The sequence below is a fragment of the Microtus ochrogaster genome, unplaced genomic scaffold, assembly GCF_000317375.1.
Source record: "Microtus ochrogaster isolate Prairie Vole_2 unplaced genomic scaffold, MicOch1.0 UNK1, whole genome shotgun sequence".
NCBI classification, from domain to species: Eukaryota; Metazoa; Chordata; class Mammalia; order Rodentia; family Cricetidae; genus Microtus; species Microtus ochrogaster.
In genome coordinates, this window is record NW_004949099.1 from 531,910 (window position 1) to 558,089 (window position 26,180).

Here is a 26,180-nt window from a genome sequence, read left to right on the forward strand (position 1 = left end):
GAGTTCGAGACCAGCCTGGTCTACAAGAACTAGTTCCAGGACAGGCTCCAAAACCACAGAGAAACCCTGTCTCGAAAAAACCAAAAAAAAAAAAAAAAAAAAAAGAAGTTCAAGGTTTCCTCTGCTGTGAACTACACGAGATCCTGTCTTAAAATTTAAAAAAGGCCAGTGTTTGTTTGGCTTGTGCTGGAGATGAGCCCAGGCCCTCTCCCTTACTGAACTACTACTATTACTTGCTCTGCTAGTCCTCTGCTGCAGAGCTACCTCTTTTAAAGGAGCCAGGTTTTAGAGAATGGTTGACATCTGAATTTGTTTTTTTGTTTTTTTTTTTTGTTGTTTTTTTAATGTCTAGTATTCTGTAACCTTCAATTCAGTTTTAAGCTTGATAAGTCAGGCCTGGCGGTACATGCCAGTAATCCAGGGTTTGGGAAGTACAGGCAGGAAAATTGCAAGTTCTAGGCTGCTCTGGAGTTCATAGTGAGATCCTGTCTCACAGAAAAGAAAGTTTATGGACTAGGTTAGACTTTTATGACATGAGTCCTTCATAAGTGGTACTGTCTAGTTTGTATTTTATATAGTTTCTTGCTGAGAAGTCATAATGGTATTAGCCAAGGCTTTCACTTTGAATTTGATAAGTTATGTATTTGCTGACATTGGCATACCGTCAATGTCTAATTCCATGACAGTTTTTTTTTTAAGATTTATTTATTTACTATGTATACATTGTTCTGTCTGCATGTATGCCTGCACACCAGAAAAGGGCATCTGCTCTCATTATAGATGGCTGTGAGCCACCATGTGGGTGCTGGGAATTGAACTCAGGACCTCTGGAAGAGCAGTCAGTGCTCTTAACCTTGGAGCTATCTCTTCAGCCCCTCTATGCCAGTTTTTTAAAATTATTTATTTATTATTTTATTATGTATACAGTGTTCTGTCTGCATTTATCTCTGCAAGTCAGAAAAGAACACCATATCTTATTATAGTGGTTATGAACCACCATGTGGTTGCTGGGAATTGAACTCAGGACCTCTGGAGGAGCAGCCAGTGCTCTTAACCTCTGAGCCACCTCTCCAGCCCCCTCTATGCCAGTTTTGATCCTCATTGTTAAAACTTCCTGTGTACTTATTTAACAAGCATTCTCCATAAAGAAGTGGCCCCTCCATTCATAAAGTTTGCTTACCCTGACTGTTCTGAGCTCCTGCTCAGAAGGCAGGGGAAATGGCTCCCTTTTCTCTTGTCATTCTTATTTTTGGAATAGTAAGCACAGCATCAGCACTGGAAAAATGTCATGGGATGTATGGTCTTCTCTACTCACTATGTGGATGCTGTTTCTCAGTGCGCCTCCCTTGCCCTCATGCCCAGTGTCCTCATAGTCACAGTTGGCTCTGTGCTGAACAGTAGGAAAAAGAAACTAAATTTACATTTTGTGGGCACGTAGAGGTGCTTATTTTGTCTTGGAATAGTCATAAGTATGCCTGTGACTGCTCCCAAAATTATTTTCAACAAGCAGCTTTAGAAATATAAAGAAATCCACTCTACCCTACCCCCAAGGCAGGAGCTCACTCTGTAACCCTAGGTTGACCTAGAACTCAGCATGTAGACTAGGCTGGCCTTGAACCTGTGCAGGTTTGAATTATAAGAATGGGCCCATCATGCTCAAAAAATAAATCTAAAATGGTAAATTGTTTCCCTCTCTGTTCCAGATATGTCGGTAACCTTTCCAGAGATGTGACAGAAGCTCTCATCCTCCAGCTCTTTAGCCAGATCGGACCTTGTAAAAACTGCAAAATGATTATGGATGTAAGGGTACTTCACTCAGTCAGTGTTCTTAAACATGAAAGCCATCATCACTTCAAACCTTCTTCATTAATGTCCAAGTTCAGAAGATCGTGGTGAATTTGTAATTAACCTGTTTGTTTAGTGGGCAGTCAAATTTAATTCTTTTGCTAAGTGAAGGAAGAATATTGAACTAATGTTTAGAAAGGATAGTGTGTATGCGCTCTTCTAAGAGCTATTGAAGGAGCAGAATTGTTTTACATGTGATGTCGGTTGAATTATCTACAAGTGCAGTTATTAGAATGGGAATTGAGGTAGACCTTTAATATAATGTACAAAAATAAATATGTAATGAAAGGAATTTTTAGCTTCATTTTTAAAGGTTTTCTTGCATGTCTATCAGACTGTAATGTATAGAAAATACATCAAACTTACTCATGTGGTTGGTGTTAACGATTATTAGTTTCTAGTTTTTAAAACAGTTCATTGTTTATGTGTACAGGTGAATGAATATACATGTATGTGTACATGTATGTGGAGGCCAGATGTCAACATTTGTAGTTCTTCATGCATGCACAGTAGATAGGATCTTACAGAGTAATTTAAGATGACCTAGAACTTGTTATTCTTGAGCTAGGACGATTGCAGTCTACCTGCCTTAGCTTCTCAAATGCTAATATTACAATGTGTCTCCACAACCTGGCAATTAATTCATTGTTTTGTTTGTTTGTTTTTGAGGCAGGGTTGATGTAATTCAGACTGACTTGAAACTTTAAATGTTCTGCCTCAGCCTCCTGAGTGATAGAGATATATATGTGCTACCACTCCCCTCAGAATCTCAGTTATTTTAGAATAAGAGTTTTTATTGAATTTTATATTTATCTCTATGCTCTGAAATTTTGAACCAGTTTTCTTTAGTAATTCCTAGAAAACCATAGAAAGAATTGAATTATTTATGAAGTCATTTAGTATTCCACACTGATAAGCTCAGACTAATTAGGTTTATTTCTCTACTTTATTAATTTATCATAAAACATTTTGAAGCCAGGTGTGATAGTGCATGCCTGTAATCTCAGAACTCAGGAGATAGAGGCAGGAGGATCACTGCAATTTGGAGGTTGCTCTAGTCTACATAGTAAGTTCCAAACCAGCCAGGGCCCCATAGAAAAAGAGTCATTAAATAAACAAACCACATCTTGCTTTGGGCCAGAAGTTTGCTTGGTGATAGAGTGCTTCCTTAGCAGGCTCGAGTTCCTGGGTTTTGGGCTACAGCACTAGGGGAAAAGAAACAATCCAGATTTATTGTATCCCAGCTACCAGCAGAAAAGAAGAGGTGTTTCGTTTTTGTCTTTTGAGAGTCTTACTGAGTATAAGTATCCCCAGCTGTCTTTGGACTCACCAGGATGTCCTCAGCATTCCTTGTACTGGAACTACATATAGACAGATATTTTTTTCTCAGATTTAAAATTTTTATTTCATATAATGAGTTTTGCATACCTGGTGCCCATGGAGGTAGGAAACAGTATTAGATCCCCTGAAATTGGAGTTCATGGATAGCTGTGAGCTACTATGTGATGCTGGAAAACAAACCTGGGTCTCTGCAAGAGCAACAAGTGCTTTAACCTCTGTGCCAACTGTCCAGCCCCCAAGGCAAGAAATTTATAATTCTTTGCAACAGACAGAGAACTTGTATCAGAAGTCCACTTTCTAAGACCCGTTGTAAATATTAGCAGAGCCTGCTTGGTGTCCAGAGTCTAGTTTAAGAACAGGCTGAAGGAACTTAGTTAAAATGTTCTGTTGTTCCACAAATTGAAAGCAGTAAGATGTAAAGTTTGTAGCAATAAAAAGTAATACACTGGGTAGCAGTGTGGTTTATGGTAGAGCATTAGGTAGGGTGTATAAGGCTCTAGGTTTGATCCATAGCACTACAAAAAGAAACAAAAGGGAAGCTGCAGGAAAATTATACTAAGTATTTGCCTTTTTATCTGAAAATTTACTTGTAGGATGAGTGAGTCAATCTCTATAACCTGGTAACTGTAATTCTGTATTAAATTTAAGAGGGGATTTTTTTTTTTTTTAATGAAAGAGGTTTAAAATTGACTTTTTTTTTTTTCCAACAGACAGCGGGAAATGACCCATACTGTTTTGTGGAGTTCCACGAGCATCGTCATGCAGCTGCAGCGCTGGCTGCTATGAATGGGCGGAAGATAATGGGTAAGGTAAGCAGCCATAATTACAGAAGGTGACTTTCTCTGGAAAAGCATTTTCCTTCTCATCCTCCTAGGTGGGGGCAAAAGCATGTTCTACCACATCCATTGTTATGCAGTGCTTGGGATGGACCTGGGACTTTGATCAGCACTCTACAACAGAGCTACATCCCAGTTCTTGGAAGAGAAAGTTTTAAGTTAGATTTTACCTTATTTCTTATTATAATGTTTTAGAACCATTATATCTCTTTATTGCAAAGGGTCAGTTATTTGTATTTGTATTTAAAAGGTAGGATGGGGCTATAGAAATGGCTAAGTATTAAGAGCACTGATTATTCTTCCAGGAACTGGGTTTGAACCCTTACATCTACATGGTGGCTCACAGTCATCTGCAACTCCAATCCTAGGGGACTGATGTTTTCTTCTTGCTTCTGAGGATTCTGCACACACATGATACACAGATGTACATTCAGGCAAAACACCCATATGTGAACAAATTTAAATTAAAAAAAAGGAGCTGATCATTTTGACACACACTTTTAAACCCAGCACTCAGGAAGCAAAGGCAGGCAGATCTCTATGAGTTCAAGGCCAGCCTGATTTACACAACAGGTTCCAGGTTAGCCAGTGCTACAATAGTCTTGAATGAATGAATAGGGTAAAGCTAGAGACCAGAGGCCTGTATTAGCTCCTTTTCTCAATGGTGTTGTGTACATGATAAACCTAAATGGTTATGGAACTATTCAAATTTGGATGGAACATAACAGTAATATGGAATACAGATAGAGAGGCACGTATGGGTATCTTTGATTTTAAAAAGAAATGTGGTCAGGCCATGTGGCCCGTACTTTTAATCTCAGCACTCAGGAGGCAGAGCAGGTAGATCTAAATTCCAGTCCTGTCCTACAGAGCAAGTTCCAGGACTACAAAGAAAAACCCTGTCTCAAAAAAACAAAAAATAAAAATAGTAAAATAAAAAATAGAAAAGCCAGGCATAGTGGTATATGCCTTTAATTTCAGCATTCTCAGCATTGCAGAGGCAGGTTGATCTCAATTGAGCTGGAGGCTAGCCTGGTCTACATAGTGACTTCCAGGACAGCCAAAGCTACATAATCAGACCCTATCCCCACAAAAAAAAAAAAGGGAAAAGAAAAAAGATAAAATAGAACCAAAAGTTTTTTTTAAACTTATTTGAACAGTAGCAGAAATATGAAAAGATTAGCATTTGCCAAACATATCTATATTAGCAGGAAATTAAGTTTAAGACTTGCCTAGGCTATAGAGTAAATTCAACCTCAACCTGGCAGACTTAGTGACTCATCTTAGAGTAAAATGTAGAGAGGGACTGAACCAAAAATGTAGCTACCAGTTGTGAGTCTCCAGGTTCAATCCATTAAAAAAAACCATTAAAAAAAAAGATGAAAAATGTTAATGTGTTGAGAGGTTGTTGAGAGAGCTCAATAGGAAGAGCACCTGCTGCTCTTCCAGAGGATTTGGATTTTATTCCCAGCACCCACACGAAAGCTCACAACCTTCTGTAACTCTAGTTCCAGGGGATTCTTTGCCTCTTTGACTTCTCTACAGGTGTGTTTATCTGGTACTAGTCACAGATATACACAGACAAAAATGAAGGCAAAAACACATATACACATTGTTGGTAATCTCCACTCTGGTCTTACTCCTCCCATTCCAGACCCTGTCCTCAGGGATGGTCAGCTCCTCCCCTGGAGTGGCTCAAGACCACACCCACAGGGTATTTAAGTCCTGGTCACCAGACCTGTGAAGTGATTTCTCTCCTGCCTTTCTGAGAGTCACCTGGAAGTTATGCTGTTTATTAAATCTGGATTTATTAATTCAATCTTATTTGCCTTATTGCATCAATGGAGGAAACCCAAATTGGGGATCCAATACTTGTAACACATAAATAAAATGAATTTTTAAAAAGAACAGAAAGAGGGTCTGGAGAAATGGTTTAGCAGTTAAGAGCACTGACTGCTCTTCCAGAGGACCTGGGTTCTATTTCAACACCCACATGGCAGTTTGCCACTGTCTGATATTGCACCTCCATGAATTCCAGTACCTTCATAGAGAAACACATGGAGGCAAAAGCACCAATGCCCATAAAACACCAATGCCATAAAATAATTCAAAACCAAACAAAAAATTTGTATTTACTAGTTAGAATTTGTCAAACTAGGCCTGAAGATGAATGTTAGACTAAATAGCATAAGCATCCCTACACTTGCCTTGATTTCCTGTATCACAGAAAAATGTGAATTTGAGGTTTGTGTTTTTTGTTTTTGTGCTTTTTGTTTGTTTGTTGTTTTTTATTTATTTATTTTTTTTATTTTTTTATTTTTTTTTGGTTTTTCGAGACAGGGTTTCTCTGTGGCTTTGGAGCCTGTCCTGGAACTAGCTCTGTAGACCAGGCTGGTCTCGAACTCACAGAGATCCGCCTGCCTCTGCCTCCCAAGTGCTGGGATTAAAGGCGTGCGCTACCACCGCCCGGCTGTTTGTTGTTTTTTAAAATAGGGTTTCTATGTGTAGCCCTGATGTTCTGGAACTCGCTCTGTAGACCAGGCTGGTTTTGAACTCGAGATCACTTGCCTCTGCCTCCTGAGTGCTGGGATTAAAGGTGCGTTTCCGGTGCCACCAGTGTCCAGCTTGAGCTTTAACTTTATGAAATATATTCCATTTATTTATGTTTGTTTGTTTTTAAAGGAAGTCAAAGTGAATTGGGCAACAACCCCCAGCAGTCAAAAGAAAGATACAAGCAGTAAGTACATTTGATGCCCTGTGGGCATTTGTTGTATTATACCCCATAGTTCTATTGTAAAGCATATAACATCATACATGTTTGCAGTAATATTTTGATCGTTATCCTGATATGATTTAATATGTTTGTGTTAATAAATTTAAGAACAAATCTAATCTTTGTCATCAGGTAGTACCGTTGTCAGCACACAGCGTTCACAAGGTAATTGTATCTTCTTAAACATAAAATGAACTCTCTTGAAAGGGTATTCACTAACCACCTCAAATTTTTTATTTGATATTGGTTGGGGGGAGCGGGGTGGAAGGATATAGTATTTTATTTGTTTCTGGCAATATTTTCCCCTTCTTTCCATTGTTGACCAAGTGTGGCTTGTCCACGGTTTGTTGCTAGTTCAAGCTCTCTGTCCCCTGTGGTAGCAGCTGATGCCTTAGAAATACTTTCACCACCTAAAGGGCAAGATACCTTACTTTCCTGAGGTCACCTGGGCTTCATACCCAGATCTTCCAAGTGCTCAAGTTGCTCCTGAAACAGTGTTTCCGGAAGAGCAACCCAGTGTGTTGCTTAAGGCCTGCAAATAGGGGTAACTTTTCTTTCCAAATCTACTTTGTCAAAGTTGATATATGTGTCCATTTTAAAGTGTTCTTCAGCAAGTTTGACTTTTCACATGTTTCCTTTGAGAATTGTTTTTAAAAACCAAAAACCAAAGCTTCACATATGGGATGGCTATTTCTCTCCGATGTTTTTTTAATGGTACTGATATAAAGTGAAGGGATTATTGTTTTCATTCTGTTGCCTTCAGTCTTAGTTCACTTGCACATGGACTCACATAAACTGAATGGTGTAATGTCTGGGCAACCAAAACTGTTGGCTTTTGAGAAAACTGTCAAATACTTTAACATCAAACTGTTGCAATGCAAGGTATTTCTTTGATTGTTCTTCACAAAATAGTGACTAAATCAAGTATTTCGTGTAGCTAGCTTTAGTAAGCTGCCTTAAATAAGGCAAATCTAGTCTTTGTAACTTGCATTCCCACTACTTAATTGTAATTTGTAAAGCATAGATATAGTAATAAAATGAATAACAGTTAATAATTATTATTAAAATGATAACTAAGTCTTACTTTTTTTGCAGAACTGAAAGTTTTTATATGTTATTAGTTTGTTTCCTAGACCCTTGTAATGATTGACTTTAAGTAGACAGTGCCTGGCAGCTTCTGGGAGCTATTGGTCTTTTTAGAAGACTCTTTCCTGTGTTGTTACTTTGAGTTGTTACGTTTAAGACTGGTAGGATTTTATAGTGAGGACAGTATTTTATACTTGATTGTATATATAGTCTGTGCATTATTTTAAGAATTCTTTATTTGTATCAGTTGTAGTGTTTAAGTTCTGAAGTTGTGTTTTTCTCTTCACTCCCTCCTTCCTTTGTAAGATCACTTCCATGTGTTTGTTGGTGACCTCAGCCCAGAAATCACAACTGAAGACATCAAAGCAGCTTTCGCACCGTTTGGGAGAATTTCGTAAGTAACAAAAGATAAATAAAACACCTAACTAGAAGAGATTTTATGTAATCATAACTATATAACTTTGTTGTGACTGTGAACCTTAATTTTAACCCTTTAAATATAGCATATTCCATTGCTTAGCTATCATCCCAGAGTCTTAACAGCAGGCTGTGTTCCCACTAATGAGTACTTGATCTTGGGTCATCTTAGACCCTTGCTCAGTTAGCAGCACCTTCCTCAGGCTGCTGTCATAGACATTAAAACCTCCTATAGGTGCTGTGCTGTAATTGAAGGAGTTGTTCAAGCATGTGTATGATTACATGCAATTTATGTCAACTTAATAAAATAAAACCTCAACAGCTCAACAGTTTTGATTGAAAAAAAACAGTTGTTGAATATTACTTCCTTGACATTTAATTCCTCCCCCCTTTAAAACTTAGCAATAGTGCTTTGTACTGTTTTGGGAAACATTTACTTACTTACATTTGATAGTAGCCATGCATTTTAGGCCCTTTGTCAATATTTATTTATTACAGAAGAACTTTGGAAGTCTGAAAAGCATGCCATATTACAGTAAGAATAACAAGCAATTTCAGTGTTTATTCAGAAGAAGTTGTTGAGTTCAGGGAAAGTGTTGTAGGCTTTCTGACTCTGTTGTAGCTGTGGCTTGATTGAAGAGAAAGCAGATGGAGGTGAGGACACTGGAAAGTAGATACCCATAGCATCATGGTGAGTTTTCAGTGAGCCTTGCAGTTGCTTGGTGAGCGTGACCGTGAGGGTAGGACAGGACTTGGGCTATAAGTGGACTCTTCTGTCCCTTGACAGTTTCTTTTGTGAAAGCTGGTTAAGAAAATAATGAGGTTTTCATTTCTTGGTTGTTTTTTTTATAAACTTTGTTAGGATTTCAGTAGTGATTGATTTGCTTTCAAGTGTCTAGACTAGGCAGGTCTTACTTTAACTTTGTTCTGTCAAGCTCTAAAAGTCCCTTCCTGCAGAATCTTGGGCATTTTTGGTTTGGTGTAGAGAATCTTGGTAAGTTTCATTCTGTCCTCAGAGTAGTCATAAGACAACAGAAGGCTTAAGAATTTCATTCTGATCCTTGCTTCTTTCTGTGCAAGTCATTGTAGAAGGAAGGAGGGGTCAAGTATATTTCAGGGCTGGTACTTGTGAGACACAAGAAAGAATAAAACCTTTTCTTACATGAACAAAGGAAGTAGCTATTCTGGTGGATTTTTAATTTTGGTTGAATTTCCTTTTCTAATGAGAATTTTATTTAGAGTTTTAGATAAAGATTGTTTAATAATTATTGAAGGGCTGATAAAATGGTTCAGCAGGTAAGGTTGCTTGCTATCAGGCCTGATGACCTAGAACTCCACGTGGTGGAAGGAGAAAGGTAACTCCTGAAAATGGTTCTCTGACTTTCATACATTTATGCGCGCGCACACACACACACATACACACACAAACACACACACACACACACAATGTTTAAAAAACTGTAAAGTTAAATGACCTTCAAATTTAACAGTTTCATAACTTTGTAGTTATAAACTAGTCTATCTTTTTGTTAAATGTGACTACATCATATTTTTAGTCTGGATTTTTTTGTTTGTGTATTTACTTTTATGTGTGTGGATACATATGTGTGTGCATGTGTATATAGGCCAGGTTTGACATCTAGTGCCTTCCTCCATCACTCTCCTAATACACTGAGGCAGAATTTCTCACTAGAACCTAGAGCTCACCAGTTTTACTAGTCTAGCCAGCTTACCCTGAGTGTGCCCTGTCTTTGCCTCCCAAGCCCTGGAGTTAAAGGTGTGCTGCCACACTGACGTGACATGTATATGCTGGAGATCTGAACTCGGGTCCTTTCATTTGCATGACAGCACGTTATCTGCTGAGCTATTTCCCCAGCCCCAGTATTTGGATTTTCTTATGGGCCTACAATTATTAATTTGTTAATTTTTTTTCTTGGTAAGGCCTTTTTGTTGTGGCAATGTGTGTATTTAAATGTTAACTTATATAGGAAGTTAGCTTTCTTAAATTTCTTAAGAACTATTTGGCATTGAAAGGACACATTCCTATTTTTGTTTGTGTTGTTTCTTGTCTTAAGGTGACAGGCTGGTAGGAATATTGGAGGGTTTCTACAATAGATGTCTCTGTAGGCAGTTTACACTGCTTGATTTATAGAAGGTGTGGGGTACATGGTAGTCTATTAAATATTTATTGTGCAAATAATTCCCTAATTTATATAGCTTAAACCCTTTCTGTTACTTGAGTTTAGGGTCATATAGCAAATTTTGTTATAGAAATAAATCAACTACCAAATTAAATGCATCTGTGCCATGAAGATAATAGTTACTGAGAAGTGACTTATATTAGTTTAACCACAGAATCTCCGTCATTTTGATTGCACTTACTAAGTCACTTCTAAACTGATCTAAAATATGCTTGTGTATACTTACAATTGCATGGCTTTCTGACTTGGGTTCTTGTTGTAAACATGCATATTTTGTTCATGTGTCTTGAGAGAACAAGCATTGTGACATGTCTGGTTAATTTAAAATAGTGAAGCACAGTTTGAGTCCAGTTTTTGAGGTATGGAGTTTTAGCTATCGTGGCTGGGTTTTACTCAATCTCAAATAATAGGGCTCTGGTTATTTTGCAGAGTGTCTCTGAAGAATGGACAGAATTGCCCTGGCTAACTACAAGCTACGGTTCACAGTGGATAAATGTTGGCGTGCTTTTTTACTTTCTGACTTTTTAAAACTTTGTTTCATATCTTATAGTTTCCAATCAATCTTAATATGAATACTGTTATGAAATTCAGTATAAAATCTTTTCTTAAATAGTTTAAAAGTAAAATGTGTTTGTAGTATTCTTTAATGATTTAGCATTTCTGAAAATGTCATGTTCTCAAAAATTTACCCTAGCCTGAAATGGGGTATATATTCATCTGAGAAAATGAAGAAATTAGCTTAAAGGATCAAGTTTTTTGATCTTTTAGTTTTCAGTTTTGTATTTTAATTTTTTGAATGATTAGGTAGAATATGGTGCCAAATAGCAAATTATAAATTGCATGGTTAAAGAAAGACATTATATTATACCTAAGAACCTTGTAATTACTAAGTGATTAATGAGAACATTTGCTTTCACCATGCTTAATATTTAGATGTTCATAAAATATTCTGAAGTGGGAAACATTCTTTATAATATAGACTTATATTTAAGACATTGATTTGCATGTCTATAAAATTAACCCTCATTGGCCAATAAATTACATTTTATAGAATAAAAGGTAAATTTTTATAGTGGTTTACTGCTAGTGAAAGTGTAAAAATAAATTGTATATGACTCTTATTTTATGTCAGGACAGTTTACAAAACTCAATTTCTGGTGGCTTCTGTTTCAGAGATGCCCGCGTGGTAAAAGACATGGCTACAGGAAAGTCCAAGGGATATGGCTTTGTCTCCTTTTTCAACAAATGGGTGAGCACAATCAGAAGTGCATGCACAGTGCTGTAGAGTGGGACAGAAACACTCAGGTTGTTTTAATCTTTTTGTCTACTATGTATTTAGTTCACTGAGAATTAGCACTTTCACTAGAAAGCAACTCTTTTATTGTTTGTTTATTTAGTCATTTAGCTCCTGACGCAGGCAAAATACTGATACTGTGTTTCAAACAATGCAAAATAAAAATGCTTACAACCAAAAAAATCAGCCCAAAATGTTTTGTGAAGGTACTTTCAATGATTTGTAATTGTTCGGTTATCCCAAAGACTGTGAGAGATATATACTGCTGCCTTACCCCTGTTTAGCATTCCCTAAACCCATTACCGGGCAAATGGAATTTAAAGACAATGTTGCAATTTTGAAAAGCTATTAGTATTATGTTCCATGAAGCATTTTCCTTTTTAAAAAATCTGTACAAAGCATCACATTTTCTTTATTGCTATAAATTATTTGTAATATCAACTAATTACAGCTTCTTTATTGTCTCTAATGTGCGGAACAGGATGCAGAAAATGCCATTCAGCAGATGGGTGGCCAGTGGCTTGGTGGAAGACAAATCAGAACTAACTGGGCAACCCGAAAGCCTCCAGCTCCAAAGAGTACATATGAGTGTAGGTGCTTTGGAGAAGAGAAGCAATGTGGAATTGTGGAGAGAAAATACACTAGATTTTAAATGTTAGAGCTGTTCCCGGAGACTTATTGCAGAAATAGATGAGAAGCAGATCAAGACTACTGTTCAAAATGTACTTAGTTTTTATTTTTGTGATTTTAAATAATTATCTCTAATGTCAAGTCTCCTGTTAAATAGAGCATATGGGATAGTGTTTATGCATTCTTGGGGGAGGCTTCATTCTGAACTAAAATTAGTATGTGTTGGGGCTGGAGAGATGGCTCAGAGGTTAAGAGCATTGCCTCCTCTTCCAAAGGTCCTTAGTTCAATTCCCAGCAACCACATGGTGGCTCACAACCATCTGTGATGAGGTCTGGTACCCTCTTCTGGCCTGCAGGCATACACACAGACAGAATATTGTATACATAATAAAAAAAAATAGTATGTCTTTTATAGGCCTTTTGATTGAGGAAAACTGTCGTTATAGTAGAGTAGTTCTTCCAAATATGGGTAATGATTTGAAGATAGAAAATGTTTTCTCTTCCCAGCCAACACCAAACAGCTGTCATATGATGAGGTTGTAAGTCAGTCTAGCCCCAGCAACTGCACTGTGTACTGTGGAGGAGTGACATCAGGACTGACAGGTATGGGAGTTTGCCTGTGTGGCACCATGAAACTAGCTTAAACTGAAAAGCTTCATATCTGTAGGTTTTTTTAATACTATGAATTCTTTTTCTTGTGTTGTTTTTGTTTTCTAACAGAACAACTAATGCGTCAGACTTTTTCTCCATTTGGACAAATAATGGAAATTCGAGTCTTCCCAGATAAAGGATATTCATTTGTTCGGTAGGGGTAGTTTCTTTCAAAACTTCTTTTCTTAAGAAATAATTTTGAGCATTTAATATAATGGTTTTCTTAAGATTTTGTCTTGGCTTATCTATTTAAACCTCAGTTCAAGTGCATTCACCTGGAAAGAGAAACTTTTTTAGTGTATAACTGTGTGCTCATGTTTTTATTAACCTTTTTTTTTTGTTTGTTTGTTTGTTTTTTGTTTTTCGAGACAGGGTTTCTCTGTAGCTTTGGAGCCTGTCCTGGAACTCCCTTTGTAGACCAGGCTGGTCTCGAACTCACAGAGATCCGCCTGCCTCTGCCTCCCGAGTGCTGGGATTACAGGCGTGCGCCACCACTGGCCAGCCCTTTTTTTTATTGACAAGGTCTCACTGTTCTGCCCTGGCTGGCCTCGAACTCTCAGAGCTCCACCTGCCTCTGGCTTTCAAGTACTGGGATTAAAAACTACTTAATGATATATTTTTATGACTCCCTCTTTCCAACTCAAGGCCAAAAAAGCATACCATTCATTAAATCAAATTTCCTATGTCAGGTGTGGTGGTCCATTTCTGTAATCATAGCACTTGAGAGGTAGAGAATCTCTACAACTGTGAGATTTAAAAAAAAAAAAATAGCAAAGGAAATGTGGCATTTTTTTTGGTGGGTAGGTAGGGATCATTTCAGCATCCTCTATATTTTTTTTATGGTTGTTTTGCTTTTCTCCCCCAAATGGTAGTCAAATTTATTTTTCATGATTTTTAAAAATAGTTTGTGTTCATAAATACTTAAAAGAGGTTATATTGGTGATTCTTACTATTGTTTCCAATAGGTTCAATTCCCATGAAAGTGCAGCACATGCGATTGTTTCTGTTAATGGTACTACCATTGAAGGGCATGTGGTGAAATGCTACTGGGGCAAAGAGACTCTTGATATGATAAGTCCCGTGCAACAGGTGAGAGGGTCCTTGACTTTGGGATAGACTTGCTGGGCTAGTAATGAGGTTGCTTTAAAATGAAGCTTGTTGATAATCCTTGTTAATGAGTTTCTAGCTCACTTCATAGTATATAAGGGCTCTTCCTACATGTATTATAGTTCCGGAGTGGTGTGTCATGGATTGCAGTGGTGACATGATGAGTGTAACCGCCTCAGTTGACTCATGCTCACACAGTGGACTTTAAAATGCTCCGCCAAACCTAACAGGGTATTAAATCTTTTCTTAATACTTGGTAGATTTATTCACAATGATTTGGAGAACTCACAAGCATGCTTGGCCAAACTGAACAAAATATAAAGCCATAAATACACGTAGGCTCTAGTAGCAACTGTAGTGGTCCAGACTCAGCACCACAGAGATTTCTGTGAGGGAGTTGTAAATGGAGCATAGATGTGCTAGTGAGAAACCCTAAACCACATCTATACTTCATACATTCCCAATCTAGAGGAAATACTTACAGACAGTTATGAACAGCAAGTTCAGTCTATCCTTAGTCCATTGCCTGAGCCTTCCAAGGACTGCCACTTAGAGCCGCACATAGTTTCAGTAGTAGTCTTTGTGTGTGTGTGTGTGTGTGTGTGTGTGTGTGTGTGTGTGTGTGTGTGTGTGTGATGCTGGGATAATCCAGGCCTCACATAGATTCGTATGCACTCATTCTACCACTGAGCTATGTTCTCCCAGTCCAATCCTATTATTGCAGTTGTGGTGATGGTCCTGTGCTTTGGCTATGTGGTGTATTAAGATTGTATATACAAAGAACTTCAAGTAATACTAAATTATCTGTTGTAATTTTACTTGATAGCAGCAAAATCAAATTGGATATCCACCAGCATATGGCCAGTGGGGCCAGTGGTATGGAAATGCACAACAGATTGGCCAGTATGTGCCTAATGGCTGGCAAGTACCTGCCTATGGGATGTATGGCCAGCCATGGAGCCAGCAGGGATTCAAGTAAGCACGTTTGCTCTTTGCCTTTTGTAACCTTGGAAAACATCAGAAAGAACTTAAGTATTGAGTAAATCATGTGGCCCCGGGGTTAAGCGTAATGATAGCCTTGAAGGATTTTACCCAAGGTTCACATTTTAACTCCACATGATCTGTAGGGAATGTGTGCTCTCTTCCTCTCTCTCTCTCTCTCCATATACATGCAAACAAAATAAGATAAAATTTTGCCTAGAAATATCTTTCTTTGAAATATGATTACAACAATACAATTTTTGGTGATGTTTAATAATAAATCAACTTTTTTATTATTACATTTTGTTTATTTGTGTGACACACATACCATTTGGTACTCATGCTGTCCAAGGAAAACTTGTGGGAGTTCTTTCCTTCTACCCTATGAGTCTTGGTGATGTAGCTCAGGTTTCAGCTGAGTGGCAAACACTTTGACCCAGTGAACCATCTTACCAGTCCAAATTTTTTGTTTGTTTGTTTTCTGAGGCAAAATCTTATAAAGCCCATGCTAGCCTTGAACTTGATATAAAACTGATGATGACTTTGAACTCTTACTTCTCTTGCTTCTACTTCCCAATTACAGGGTTCCAACAACACACCCAAATAAATCAACCTTCTAGTGAAGAGTACTTGATAGTTTCTAAGCTTTTCATGTGACTGTAGCTCCTTATCTATTTTTTAAAATTTATTTTTATTTTATGTACACCTGCATGTGTGTCTATATGAGTATGTTGAATTCCCTACAACTAAAGCTTCCATGTGGGTGCTGGGAATTGAACCAGGTCCTCTGGAAAGAGCAGCCAGTATTCTTAACCACTTAAACCATCTCTCTAGCCTCCTAATCTGTTGCAAGTCTCTTGGCTGCATATATGTTTGCATATCACCCTGGTGTCTGCAGTGGTTAGAATTGAATCACTTAGAACTGGACTTTGGATGGTTGTAAGCCACCATGTGGGTACTGGGAATTGAATCTGGGTCCTTTGCAAGAGGAACAAGTGCTATTAACTCCTGAGCCAACTTTTGCAGCCCCTGGATATACATTGTTAACCCAGAGAAAAAGACTTTCCCTTTATGTGGGTTCCAGCTATCAAAAAGACTCCCCATTCTCTCTGTGTGTCTGTTCCTCTGAGATGAAAGTTTGCTCTAGGAGCTTTCCTTTCCTCAAACTCTGTGGTCCCCCACTTGCACTGCATAGGCTATTCGCCTCAGTCATTTTGCCATTATTACTTGTCTCTCCCCCTAATCAGGTTCCACAGTTTATCAAGGACATTTGGGCAGCAGGTTTGGTTCTTCATACCCAAGGTAACCAATGTCTCACAGGTGACATTTGTCAAAGTTGATTCTGTGATGATGTAGAACTCTGGCATTAACCCAGCCTCTGGTGTTTCTGTTGTTTACCAATGATGCCTTCCTTGGCTATGCCCACATGGCCCTGGACTTTGTTCGCTATGAGCAGATGAAATGAATGAGCAGTACAAGTACTTTGGATATGCATTGTGTTTTTTTTCCCGTATGAAAGGTTTGTTCATACACTGTTATGTCACAGGGCTTAAGCACCCAAATGATGCCATTTTATTTACATTTCTAAAAAACTAGGATTATAACCACATTAAATCAAAGTATACCATAAGGCAGGTGAGATGGCATACTCTTAATCCCAGCTTTCAGATGGCAGAGGCTGGTACATGTCTATAATTTGGAGGCTAGCATGGTTTACATAGCAAGTGCCATGCTAGCTCAGGCAACAGTCCTTTTTCCAAAAAAGAAATGAAAGAAAAAAGAAAAGTGATATATTGTATATTTGTCTGAAAATGCCCGATTAGAAATATTCTGTAATGGAGCTGGGAAGATGGCTGAGCAATTAAGATCACTTGTTTCTACAGAGGACCCGGTTCTTAGCACACGACAGGTCACTCTGTAATTTCAGTCTAGAGATCCAGCTAGGCATGCTGTGCACGTGTTTACAGGCTGGCAAAACTCAAACACATAAAAATAAGTCTTAAAAAAAAAGGAAAGATAAAACTTTAAATATTCTTTTTAAAACTACTTTTAAATTTTCTTTGAGAATTATAGATGTTAGTTTGCTCTATTCCTGGTAATCAAGTTTGTGCTTTGAGACAGTGTCTCTTACTGGCCTGGAACTCACTGTTTTGAAACAGAGATCCGCCTGCTCTGCCTCCTGAGTGCCTGCGAACAAAGGGAATGGCTTGTATAATGTGCATCTGGCCTAAGTGGGGAGAGGTTTTTCTGAGTTCAAAGGAATAAGAGTTAATAGATTAAAAATATTTTCTTTTTTTCTTCCTTTCCTTCCTTCCTTCTTTCTTTTCTTTTTTCTTTTTTGGTTTTTGCTGAAACTCACTCTGAATAGCAGGCTGACCTCAAACTCACAGTGTTTCGCCTGCCTCTATCTCCCAATTACTGGGATTAAACGTCCAGCCTAAAACTATTTTCTTGGGGCTGGAGATATGACTCAGGTAAAGAGCACTGGCTGCTCTTCTAGAGGTCCTCAGTTCAATTCCTAGCAACCACCTATAATGAGATCTGGTACCTTCTTCTGATATGCAGGCAAACATGCAGGCAGAACACATAATTATACTAAATAAATAAATAAATCTTTTCTTATAAAAATAATAAATTACTCAAATGTATATATTGTTTTGGGGTGTTTTTTGGGGGAATGGGTTTTTTGGGGGGGTTGTTTGTTTTTGTTTTTCAAGACAGGTTTCTCTGTAGCTTTGGAGCCTGTCCTGGAACTAGCTCTTATAGACTAGATTGGCCTCAAACTCACAGAGATCCTCCTGTCTCTACATCCTGAGTGCTGGATTAAAGGCATGCGCCACCACTGCCCAGCAGTTTATTGGTTTCTTTGAGACAGGATTTTGCTGTGCAGACCTGGCTGTCCTGGAACTAGCTCTGTGGACTGGGCTGTCAAGGCTTGCATCACCATGCCTGGCTGGGGATACTTCTTTTTAAGAGAAAATACCTTTGTGTTTGTTTTTCCTGCCTTAACAGCTTTACTTATATTTGGGCTAAGAAAAGCTATGTCCCTTCAGGCTGAAGAAATGGCTCAACAGTTAAGAGTACTGACTCTTCTTCCAGAGGACATAGATCTCAGAACCCACATGGCAGCTTATAACTGTCTGTAACTCCAGTTCCTAAGAACCTGACACTCTCACACAGACATACATGCAGGCAAAACACCAATACATATGAAATAAAATAAATAAGTTATAAACAAGAATAGAGAGAAGGTGCATCCCTGTGTATGTGCCTCTCACGCCTGGCCTGACATTGTTTCCCCTCTGCTTCTCTCACTTTCTCCAACAGTCAGACCCAGTCTTCTGCACCGTGGATGGGACCCAATTACAGTGTGCCGCCTCCTCAAGGACAGAATGGCAGCATGCTTCCTAACCAGCCTGCTGGGTATCGAGTGGCAGGGTATGAAACCCAGTGAAAGCAGACCACAGGATGGAAGCCAGTGGCTTGACGCCACAGGGAGGGTAGGAAAGCTGCTGTTTACTTAAAGATTTATCAGATCAGTCCGTACAGATGCCAGATAACAATGTATTTATTTAAAAGGTTTCATCTTTTAATCATGAAATTACTTTTCATCCACATTGTTTTCAAAAGGAACAAGATGGTGGATGTCTGCCAATTTTTGCCTTCATTATCTTTTTTGATAAAGTTTCTCAGATCCTTGTTTCAAAGACAAATGCAGGGATTGCTGCCACTTTTTAAAAATTAAGAGGCAGAAAATTGCACAATGTTGAACTTTTTCCACTAAGGTAGTGTGCAGTTTTAGTTTGCATTCCTGATAGGATTTAAAACATGTAATATAGATGTAAAAAGAAAAGCCAAACTTGTGCAAAGTCTAGAAGTTCCTTAGAACTTTCAGCGTATGCACGGTTCTGTGTTAGTTTTAAAGACTAGGCATTATGTGACCTATATCATCTCCACTGTTACCCCTTTGGAATTTTTAAATGTAAATTATTAGTTTATATCATTTTGTATCTGCATTTTTCACAACTTTGTCCTGCCTTATGAAAATTCTGTAAAATATTCTTAAATGAAAAAAAATGATGTTCACTTAGATTGAAAACTTTTCTCAGATGGACTGAAAATGACATTCATCTTGTTTTTATATGAGAAGGTGCCTCAAGGATCCCCTGTTGGATTTGTTTAAAGGGATTTTTATCTTCTGTGATAAACTTTGCCATCTACCAGGAACTATAAAAACAACTCGTGTCTAAGGAGACTCTGCAGTGTGCTCAGTCCTCCCCACATCAGCCTCATGTGTCAGCATCCATGTTTACATGTGTGGTTTCCTAAGATAGTTCCGCAAGTTAGCAAGCTTTGTATGTCATTCCCTTCCTAAAGGTGTCATGAAGAGTTGACGTGAGACGGGTTTTACGTTTGCATGTGAATATCACATACTTACTTTGATGGTCTTTGATAAAAACTCATCTGTTCTTGTTTTTCAAGAATTTTGAGACACAAAGTTGTATGTAAAGGAATATATTAATTTGCTGTTTTCTATTTAGATTTACTTAAGGAAGTAAATCCACTTTAATGTGTACAAATGATAGCTGTGAAACTATAGAATATTCCTCTGTCAGGCTTGGGATTCATTAAGAACTCCAAAATTAGCCTGAAGGACCAGCCGGGCAAAACATTTTTTTAAATATTCAGAGGCCAAAATATGAACAAGCAAACAAACAAACAAAAACCCTTAAAATCCTACCTCCTTAAACAGCCATCAAAGAAGAGGCTCCTCACACAGGCTTGACTTGGTTCTTTGGTCCCTGATCTCCAGGAGCTCCGGCATTATTTTTGAGGTTTGCTCTTTGCTGGCAATGTTCTAGTCTTGGGATTTCTAGTTCATTTCAGAATCTCTTGGTTTGGTTTGGTTTCAGTGATGACCACAACCTCCTCCTTGACATCAGAGAGGAAGGAGCCCCTGTGAATTGTGGGTTTTGAGACCTGCAGAGAGCTCCCCGCATTTTACTTAGGCCTGTGGAATTGGAAGCATTTCCTGGCCTGTATCTTCCAGGTAGGAGCACTTGACTCTAACCTGTTCTCTAAGCCAATCCTCTTGGAAAGCAGAGCCCAGGAAGACAGCTTGAAATGTGTGCTTCTCTGGAGCTCAATTCTATGCAGTTGTGCCGATGTTTCATTAAGTCACTGTGTATTTTTAAGTACTAATACATTGAAATTTGCTTTATGGAAGATGAATAAATTTTTTAAATACTTGAAAATTTTATTTCTTTGAAAACTTCTACAGATCAGGACAGGCAATAAAAGAAGCTTAAACAAAAATACTAAAAAAATTTTTTTTAATTTGAAAAAAAATAAACCATGCACATCAGGAAGCTATTTTGGTCAATTTTTCTTTTTTTAGCTTTTTTTTCTTTTCTTCTGCCTTTTGTTTCTATTTTAGTACCCTCAGTATTTTTCTCTATTAAAGAATTTTACTTCCTTTGCAACTCATAGACTACAGGATCATTTGAGCACAAGTAATTTATTTTGTGCAAAAGTATAGTTTCTCTCTTCTTTTGACTCAGTACTGAGGACTTTTATTAGCAGCATGTTCTTGTTGCACAGATCTTAAAATGCACGTTGATTTGCTGTTGAGAAGGTGGTGGTGACGAGTTCCTGATGACAGACTGACATTTTAGGAACATAGCTGGCGTTTGTTTAAATTTCAATGTTCAATCATTTAAATCATTTTCAACCTAAAAAACTTCATCCTGGTATAAGTATCAGGTAAGGAAATTAAGGTTTTTAAACTGAACTTCTTTGCAATATGCATTCAAATTTTACTCTCTGGTACTGTATAGAAGCTGAGTGACTCTTTGTGGGTCATGGAGCCAGTATTCTTTATCCTGACTGTTTCGATATTAAAATTCCTTTATGTTTTCTATGACCTGTGAGATCTTCTTGCATTGATTATTGTGTGTGTGAGTTTTTTCCCGGTGTATTCTGTTGTTAACAATCAGTTCTTTCACCGTATCCCTGAAGCCATGGTCTGCATGGGTTCCACAGAGGCTCTGCAGGCTTACCTAACTGAAGCCAGAGTCTGATCTTCCTGGTGAAAATGAAACGTGCAGTCCAGGTTTTCCTTTTCTTGTCTCTGTGCTCACCTTCCTTTTAGATTCGTGATAGAGTTCCTCAGAAGACTAAGTTGCATTCACAGTTAGACTCAATAAGAACTATAGGTGCTAGTGGGATTGTAGTTCAGGTAGTGAAACAAAATATGTGCATAAAAGATTTTAAAAAGGCCGGGCGGTGGTGGCGCACGCCTTTAATCCCAGAACTCGGGAGGCAGAGGCACGCGGATCTCTGTGAGTTCGAGACCAGCCTGGTCTACAGAGCTAGTTCCAGGACAAGCTCCAAAGCCACAGCGAAACCCTGTCTCGAAAAACCAAAAAAAAGAAAAAAAAGATTTTAAAAAGAAGATCTTTTAAACGAGTGATGATTCCTGAGAACTTTTACTTATTTATTGGTCAGCAGGTAAAGATGAGTGCCACCAAGCCTGATGACCTGACTGTGGTCCTTGGTCACACCTAGTGGAAGTAGAGCACTAACTCTCAACAAGTTGTCCTCTTACCTCCACAGGTGTGCACCCCACCCACCCCATGGCCACAAATATAAATATTTAAAGCTGTGGGTTCTTTTTGAAATATACATCATATATGTGTGTAGCTCTGCTTGTGGGTGCAGGTGCCTGTGGATGCCAGAAGAGAGGGTGTTAAATTCCTGGAGTTGGTGTTACAGGTGGTGAGCTGTCATTGGTACCAGGATCTGAAATATGAACGAACAGTACATGCTCTTAACTACTGAGCCTTCTTTCTAGCCCCTTTTTTTCTGGTGTGTGTGTGTGGTTTGTTTTTTTTTTCTTTTCTCATTTTTGTTTTGAGGCAGAGTCTCATATATAGCCCTGGCTTGCTTTGAACTCAGAGGTTGACCTACCTCTGTTTCTAGTGCTGGAATTAAAGACCTGCCTTAGTTACTGTTTTATTTCTGTAAGGAAACACCATGACCAAGGCAGTTTATAACAGAACATATTTAATTGAGGACTTGCTTACAGAGGGTTAAGTTCATTATAATCATGGCGGAGAATATGGTAGCAGACAGGCATGGTGCTGAGAAGGCAAGAGAGACAGAAAGGGATAGCGGCGGGCACGGGCTTTTGAACCTAAAAGCCCACCCCCTAGAGTCATACATACCTCTAGCAAGGACACACTTAGTTCTTCCTAAACAGTCCACCAACATAACCAATCAAATATGTCTGTATATGGGGGCCATTCTCATTGAAACTGTCACTGAGACGTATTCCATTTTATTTTTATTTTTTATTTATTTATTTTTTTGGTTTTTTGAGACAGGGTTTCTCTGTAGCTTTGGAGCCTGTCCTGGAACTCCCTTTGTAGACCAGGCTGGCCTCGAACTCACAGAGATCCGCCTGCCTCTGCCTCCCGAGTGCTGGGATTACAGGTGTGCGCCACCACCGCTCGGCTCCATTTTATTTATTGACAAACATCCCAAATCATGGAACTAGAGAAACCCTGTCTTGAAAAACAAAAACAAAAAAAAAAACAAAAAAAAAAAACTCAAATAAGACTGAGTTTTCAGTCTTAATGGAATGAAGATGTTGCAACTGAGCAGAGGGTTTTTTTTCCTCCCTTTAATTTGAGACATTACTCATGTGACTGTATGATTAAGGAGGTCTGTAATCCCACCACTTAGGAACTTGAGGCAGGAGAATGACCATGAGTTTTAGACCTGGCCTCCATGGGCATCTGCACATATGTATGTATAGCCTTAGAAATACACATAATTAAACTATTATTTCTTTTTTCTTAAGCTTTATAGTTATTTTTAAATCATGTGTTATCGTTTCCAAAAGAAATATGTGTTAGGGGCTGGAGAGATGTCTCCGTGGTTAAGAACACTTGCTGTGCCGGGCGGTGGTGGCGCACGCCTTTAATCGGCAGCACTTGGGAGGCAGAGGCAGGCGGATCTCTGTGAGTTTGAGACCAGCCTGGTCTACAAGAGCTAGTTCCAGGACAGGCTCCAAAACCACAGAGAAACCCTGTCTTGAAAAAAAAAACAAAAACAAAAAACAAAAAAAAGAACACTTGCTGCTCTTCTAAGGAACATTGGTTCAGTTCCTAATGTTGACTTTCAACCATCCATAACTCCAGTTTCACAGACTCCAATGTCCTTTTTTTTTCCCTCCAAGAGAGGTTTCTTGTGTAATCTGTGTAGCCTTAACTGTCCTGGAACTCAGAGATCATCCTGCCTCTGTCTGGATTAAAGGCGTGTGCTACTGCCCAACTCAAGATGTCTTTGAAAGTCAGCCAAAGTTCAGAATTCCATCAGTGAGGTGTTTTCTCACCTGGTTAATTACAGTATAATGCAAGAGTTGAAAGAAGGGACTTGGGCTGTATGAGAGCCAGTTACATTTTAAGTTTTAATTGCAATACGTAAGAGATCCATGAATCAAAAATGCTTCTGCTGTGCAGGCCCCTTGCCCAAGGACAGACAGTTCCTGAAATGCTGGAGAGGCTACTGTTTATGGGAGTTAACAAACCACACGGTTTCAGTACCCTAAACAAGTTTGTTTGACCCATCTGTACCGGATGTGCTTGATCACATGTGGGCAGGTGGTTCACAGGCAGGACACACATCAAGATATATACCTGTCCCTGATTGGATGTAGGCCGGAGGTACGTCTGGATGAACGTGATGGGAAATGCGATGAATTATGGGTTTTTCTTAAGCCCTTGCCTTACCTGATTCTGGGCCATTATTTCCCAGGAACATGAGTATGTACCAGGCCAGAACCCATCCACCTGGCTAGTATTTAATTAAAGCTTCCTTCAAATTTGGCTTTAAACCATGGTAGTGGTTTTATTCTCGAATAGTGGGATTCATGGCTGAAGAGGAGGCTGAGTGGTTAGGAGCACTTGGGGAGGACCAAGTTTGGTTCTCAGCACCCACAGTGGACAGTTCACAACTGCTTCTAATTAGCTAGATGACCTGGTGCCCTCTTCTGGCCTCCACAGGCACTTCATTCAGGTGCACATACCAGTGATTCTCAACTTGGGGGTCGAAGTTCCCTTGGGAATAAGATAACGTCAGATATCCTACATATCAGATATTACATTACGATTCATACCAGTAACAAACTTACAGTTGTGAATTAGCAATCAAAATTTTATGGTTGAGGATCACTACATGAGGAACTGTATAAAAAGACTGAAGCACTAGGAAGGCTGACAACCACTGATATACATATGTACACATTTTAGTTATGATGAAAATATTCACTTAGAGCAAGGAGTTTGCACCTTCCTAAAATCTACAGCATAATTAGTCTTTGAATCAAAGCTTCCTAATACAGATGGTTGAATCATGTGAAGCAGAGTTCAGTGACAGGATAAACCCATATATGTATTAGCTGGTGTTCTAGACATGAATCTGCCTAACTAGAGTCTTCTAGAATCTGTTTTGGATTTGGCAGAGGTTGGTTTCGTTTGAGACGGGGCCTCATGTAGTCTAAGCTAGTCTCAGACTTGCTGTGTAGCTAATACTTTCTGATCCTCCTGTCTCCACACCCCATTTTCTGGGATTACAGGTATGTGCCACTATGCCCTGTCTTATGCAGTCCTGAGGAGCAAAGACCCCCTGTGGTTGCTAAACAAGGGTTGTACTAACTGAGCTGCATCCCTTGTAGCATGTGCTTGTTGGGCATTTCTCCAGGGACCCTCTAGGTAGGATAGTTGTGCTGCCGTACTTTTAGCTGTGTACAAGTGCTCTTCTTTACCTTGTGTTTGGTGGCCCAAGTACTAGCAGGACCATGAAAGGGAGGTACTACTATAGCTCTGGGGGTTGAACCTAACTGGGGTGGATAGAGAATGAAGTAAAAATGAACACACAGGTGCACAGAAAAGCTGTTTGTTCAGTGCACTGAACTAATGAAAAAAACCTCAACACTCCAGAAGATCGGGGTGTTTATTACATGCGGCTGAACAGAACAGCAGCGTTTCTGGTATGCAAGGGGATCATGGAGGCATGTTTAGCTAATCGTGGTAGGAACCGTCTCTTCAGGGGAGCAGTCTTCAAGCTGCAAATTCAGGGGGAATAGCTGTGGTATACATTTCTTGGACATGCTGGCAACATTCGCACCCAGACCCCTGAGTAAGGCTTTGCCATCCCTCTGAGCCTCACTGGGATTGAAGAGACAGACAGCTCTGCCCTTTTCTCATGGGTCCTTGGCTAGGGCCTGTGACATGGTCGTGTCAGCAGTTCACACTCAGGGCTTCCTGCACTCCTTCCCTGAAGGGACTTCTCCAGCTTTCACAGTTCCTTCTCTTTTGGGTACAGTAATGAATTCTTTAAGGTGGGAGATAGAGAGGTGGCTCAGCAGTTAAGAGCATTTGCTGTTCTTGCAGAGGACTTGGGTTCCGTTCCCAGCACCCACATGGCAGTATAAAGCAATCTATTTCCTCCTATTCCAGGAGGTCCAGTGGCCTCTGGGCCTTGCAAGCATATGCACTAGTACAGGCAGGCAGAACACTTTATAACATTTAAAAATTAATGCCAGGCATGGTGGTTCACGCCTTTAATTCCAGCATTCAGGAGGCAGAGGAGGCAGATCTCTGTGAGTTTGAAGCCAGCCTGGTCTACAAACCAAGTTCCCACTGTTACACAGAGAAACTCTCCCTTGAAAAACCTCTATAAATATGAAGGCATAAGTCACAAACAATGCCACACCAGTTTGGAATTATGATTAATAGGGTGGTATTTTTTTAAAGGGGAAAAAAACTTACAGATAACCGTCCCAGACAACAGCTCCCTGTGCAATCAGGAAGGAGTCTAGTCGCCGGAAACGGAGCAGGAAACGAAGAGGACGAGAAGGGAAGTAGCCGCTTTTTTAAAGGGAGAGAGACCACGCCCCAATGGGCTGGTATCTCAGCGGCTATAGGCTGGAGGAGCGAAAGGACCTCCCGCAA

At 39.2% G+C, this 26,180-nt stretch overlaps 2 protein-coding genes across 7 annotated transcripts in view; both read left to right on the forward strand.

The window, feature by feature from the left end:
* Tia1 (TIA1 cytotoxic granule associated RNA binding protein) overlaps nt 1–21,083 on the forward strand; it is a 33,047-nt gene extending 11,964 nt beyond the window's left edge. The window contains exons 2-13 of one of the 6 annotated variants that reach the window (XM_013353015.2): nt 1,704–1,800; nt 3,897–3,995; nt 6,705–6,759; nt 6,928–6,960; nt 8,188–8,275; nt 11,673–11,748; nt 12,275–12,383; nt 12,931–13,026; nt 13,144–13,228; nt 14,040–14,163; nt 15,008–15,156; nt 18,490–21,083. In XM_013353015.2, the coding sequence (XP_013208469.1) occupies nt 1,704–1,800; nt 3,897–3,995; nt 6,705–6,759; nt 6,928–6,960; nt 8,188–8,275; nt 11,673–11,748; nt 12,275–12,383; nt 12,931–13,026; nt 13,144–13,228; nt 14,040–14,163; nt 15,008–15,156; nt 18,490–18,616 (1,138 nt within the window). In that variant the 3' untranslated portion in view covers nt 18,617–21,083. Of the gene's footprint in view, nt 1–1,703; nt 1,801–3,896; nt 3,996–6,704; nt 6,760–6,927; nt 6,961–8,187; nt 8,276–10,928; nt 11,610–11,672; nt 11,749–12,274; nt 12,516–12,930; nt 13,027–13,143; nt 13,229–14,039; nt 14,164–15,007; nt 15,157–18,489 lie in introns of those variants that run through there. The other 5 variants (XM_013353017.2, XM_026788032.1, XR_003378474.1 and 2 more) reach the window with 5 other exon arrangements.
* Nucleotides 20,140–26,180, forward strand: part of CUNH2orf42 (chromosome unknown C2orf42 homolog) — a 52,297-nt gene continuing 46,256 nt past the window's right edge. Inside the window, exon 1 of the mRNA XM_005364799.3 lies at nt 20,140–20,212. The gene's annotated coding sequence lies outside the window, so the exon portion shown is untranslated. The remainder of the gene's footprint in view (nt 20,213–26,180) is intronic.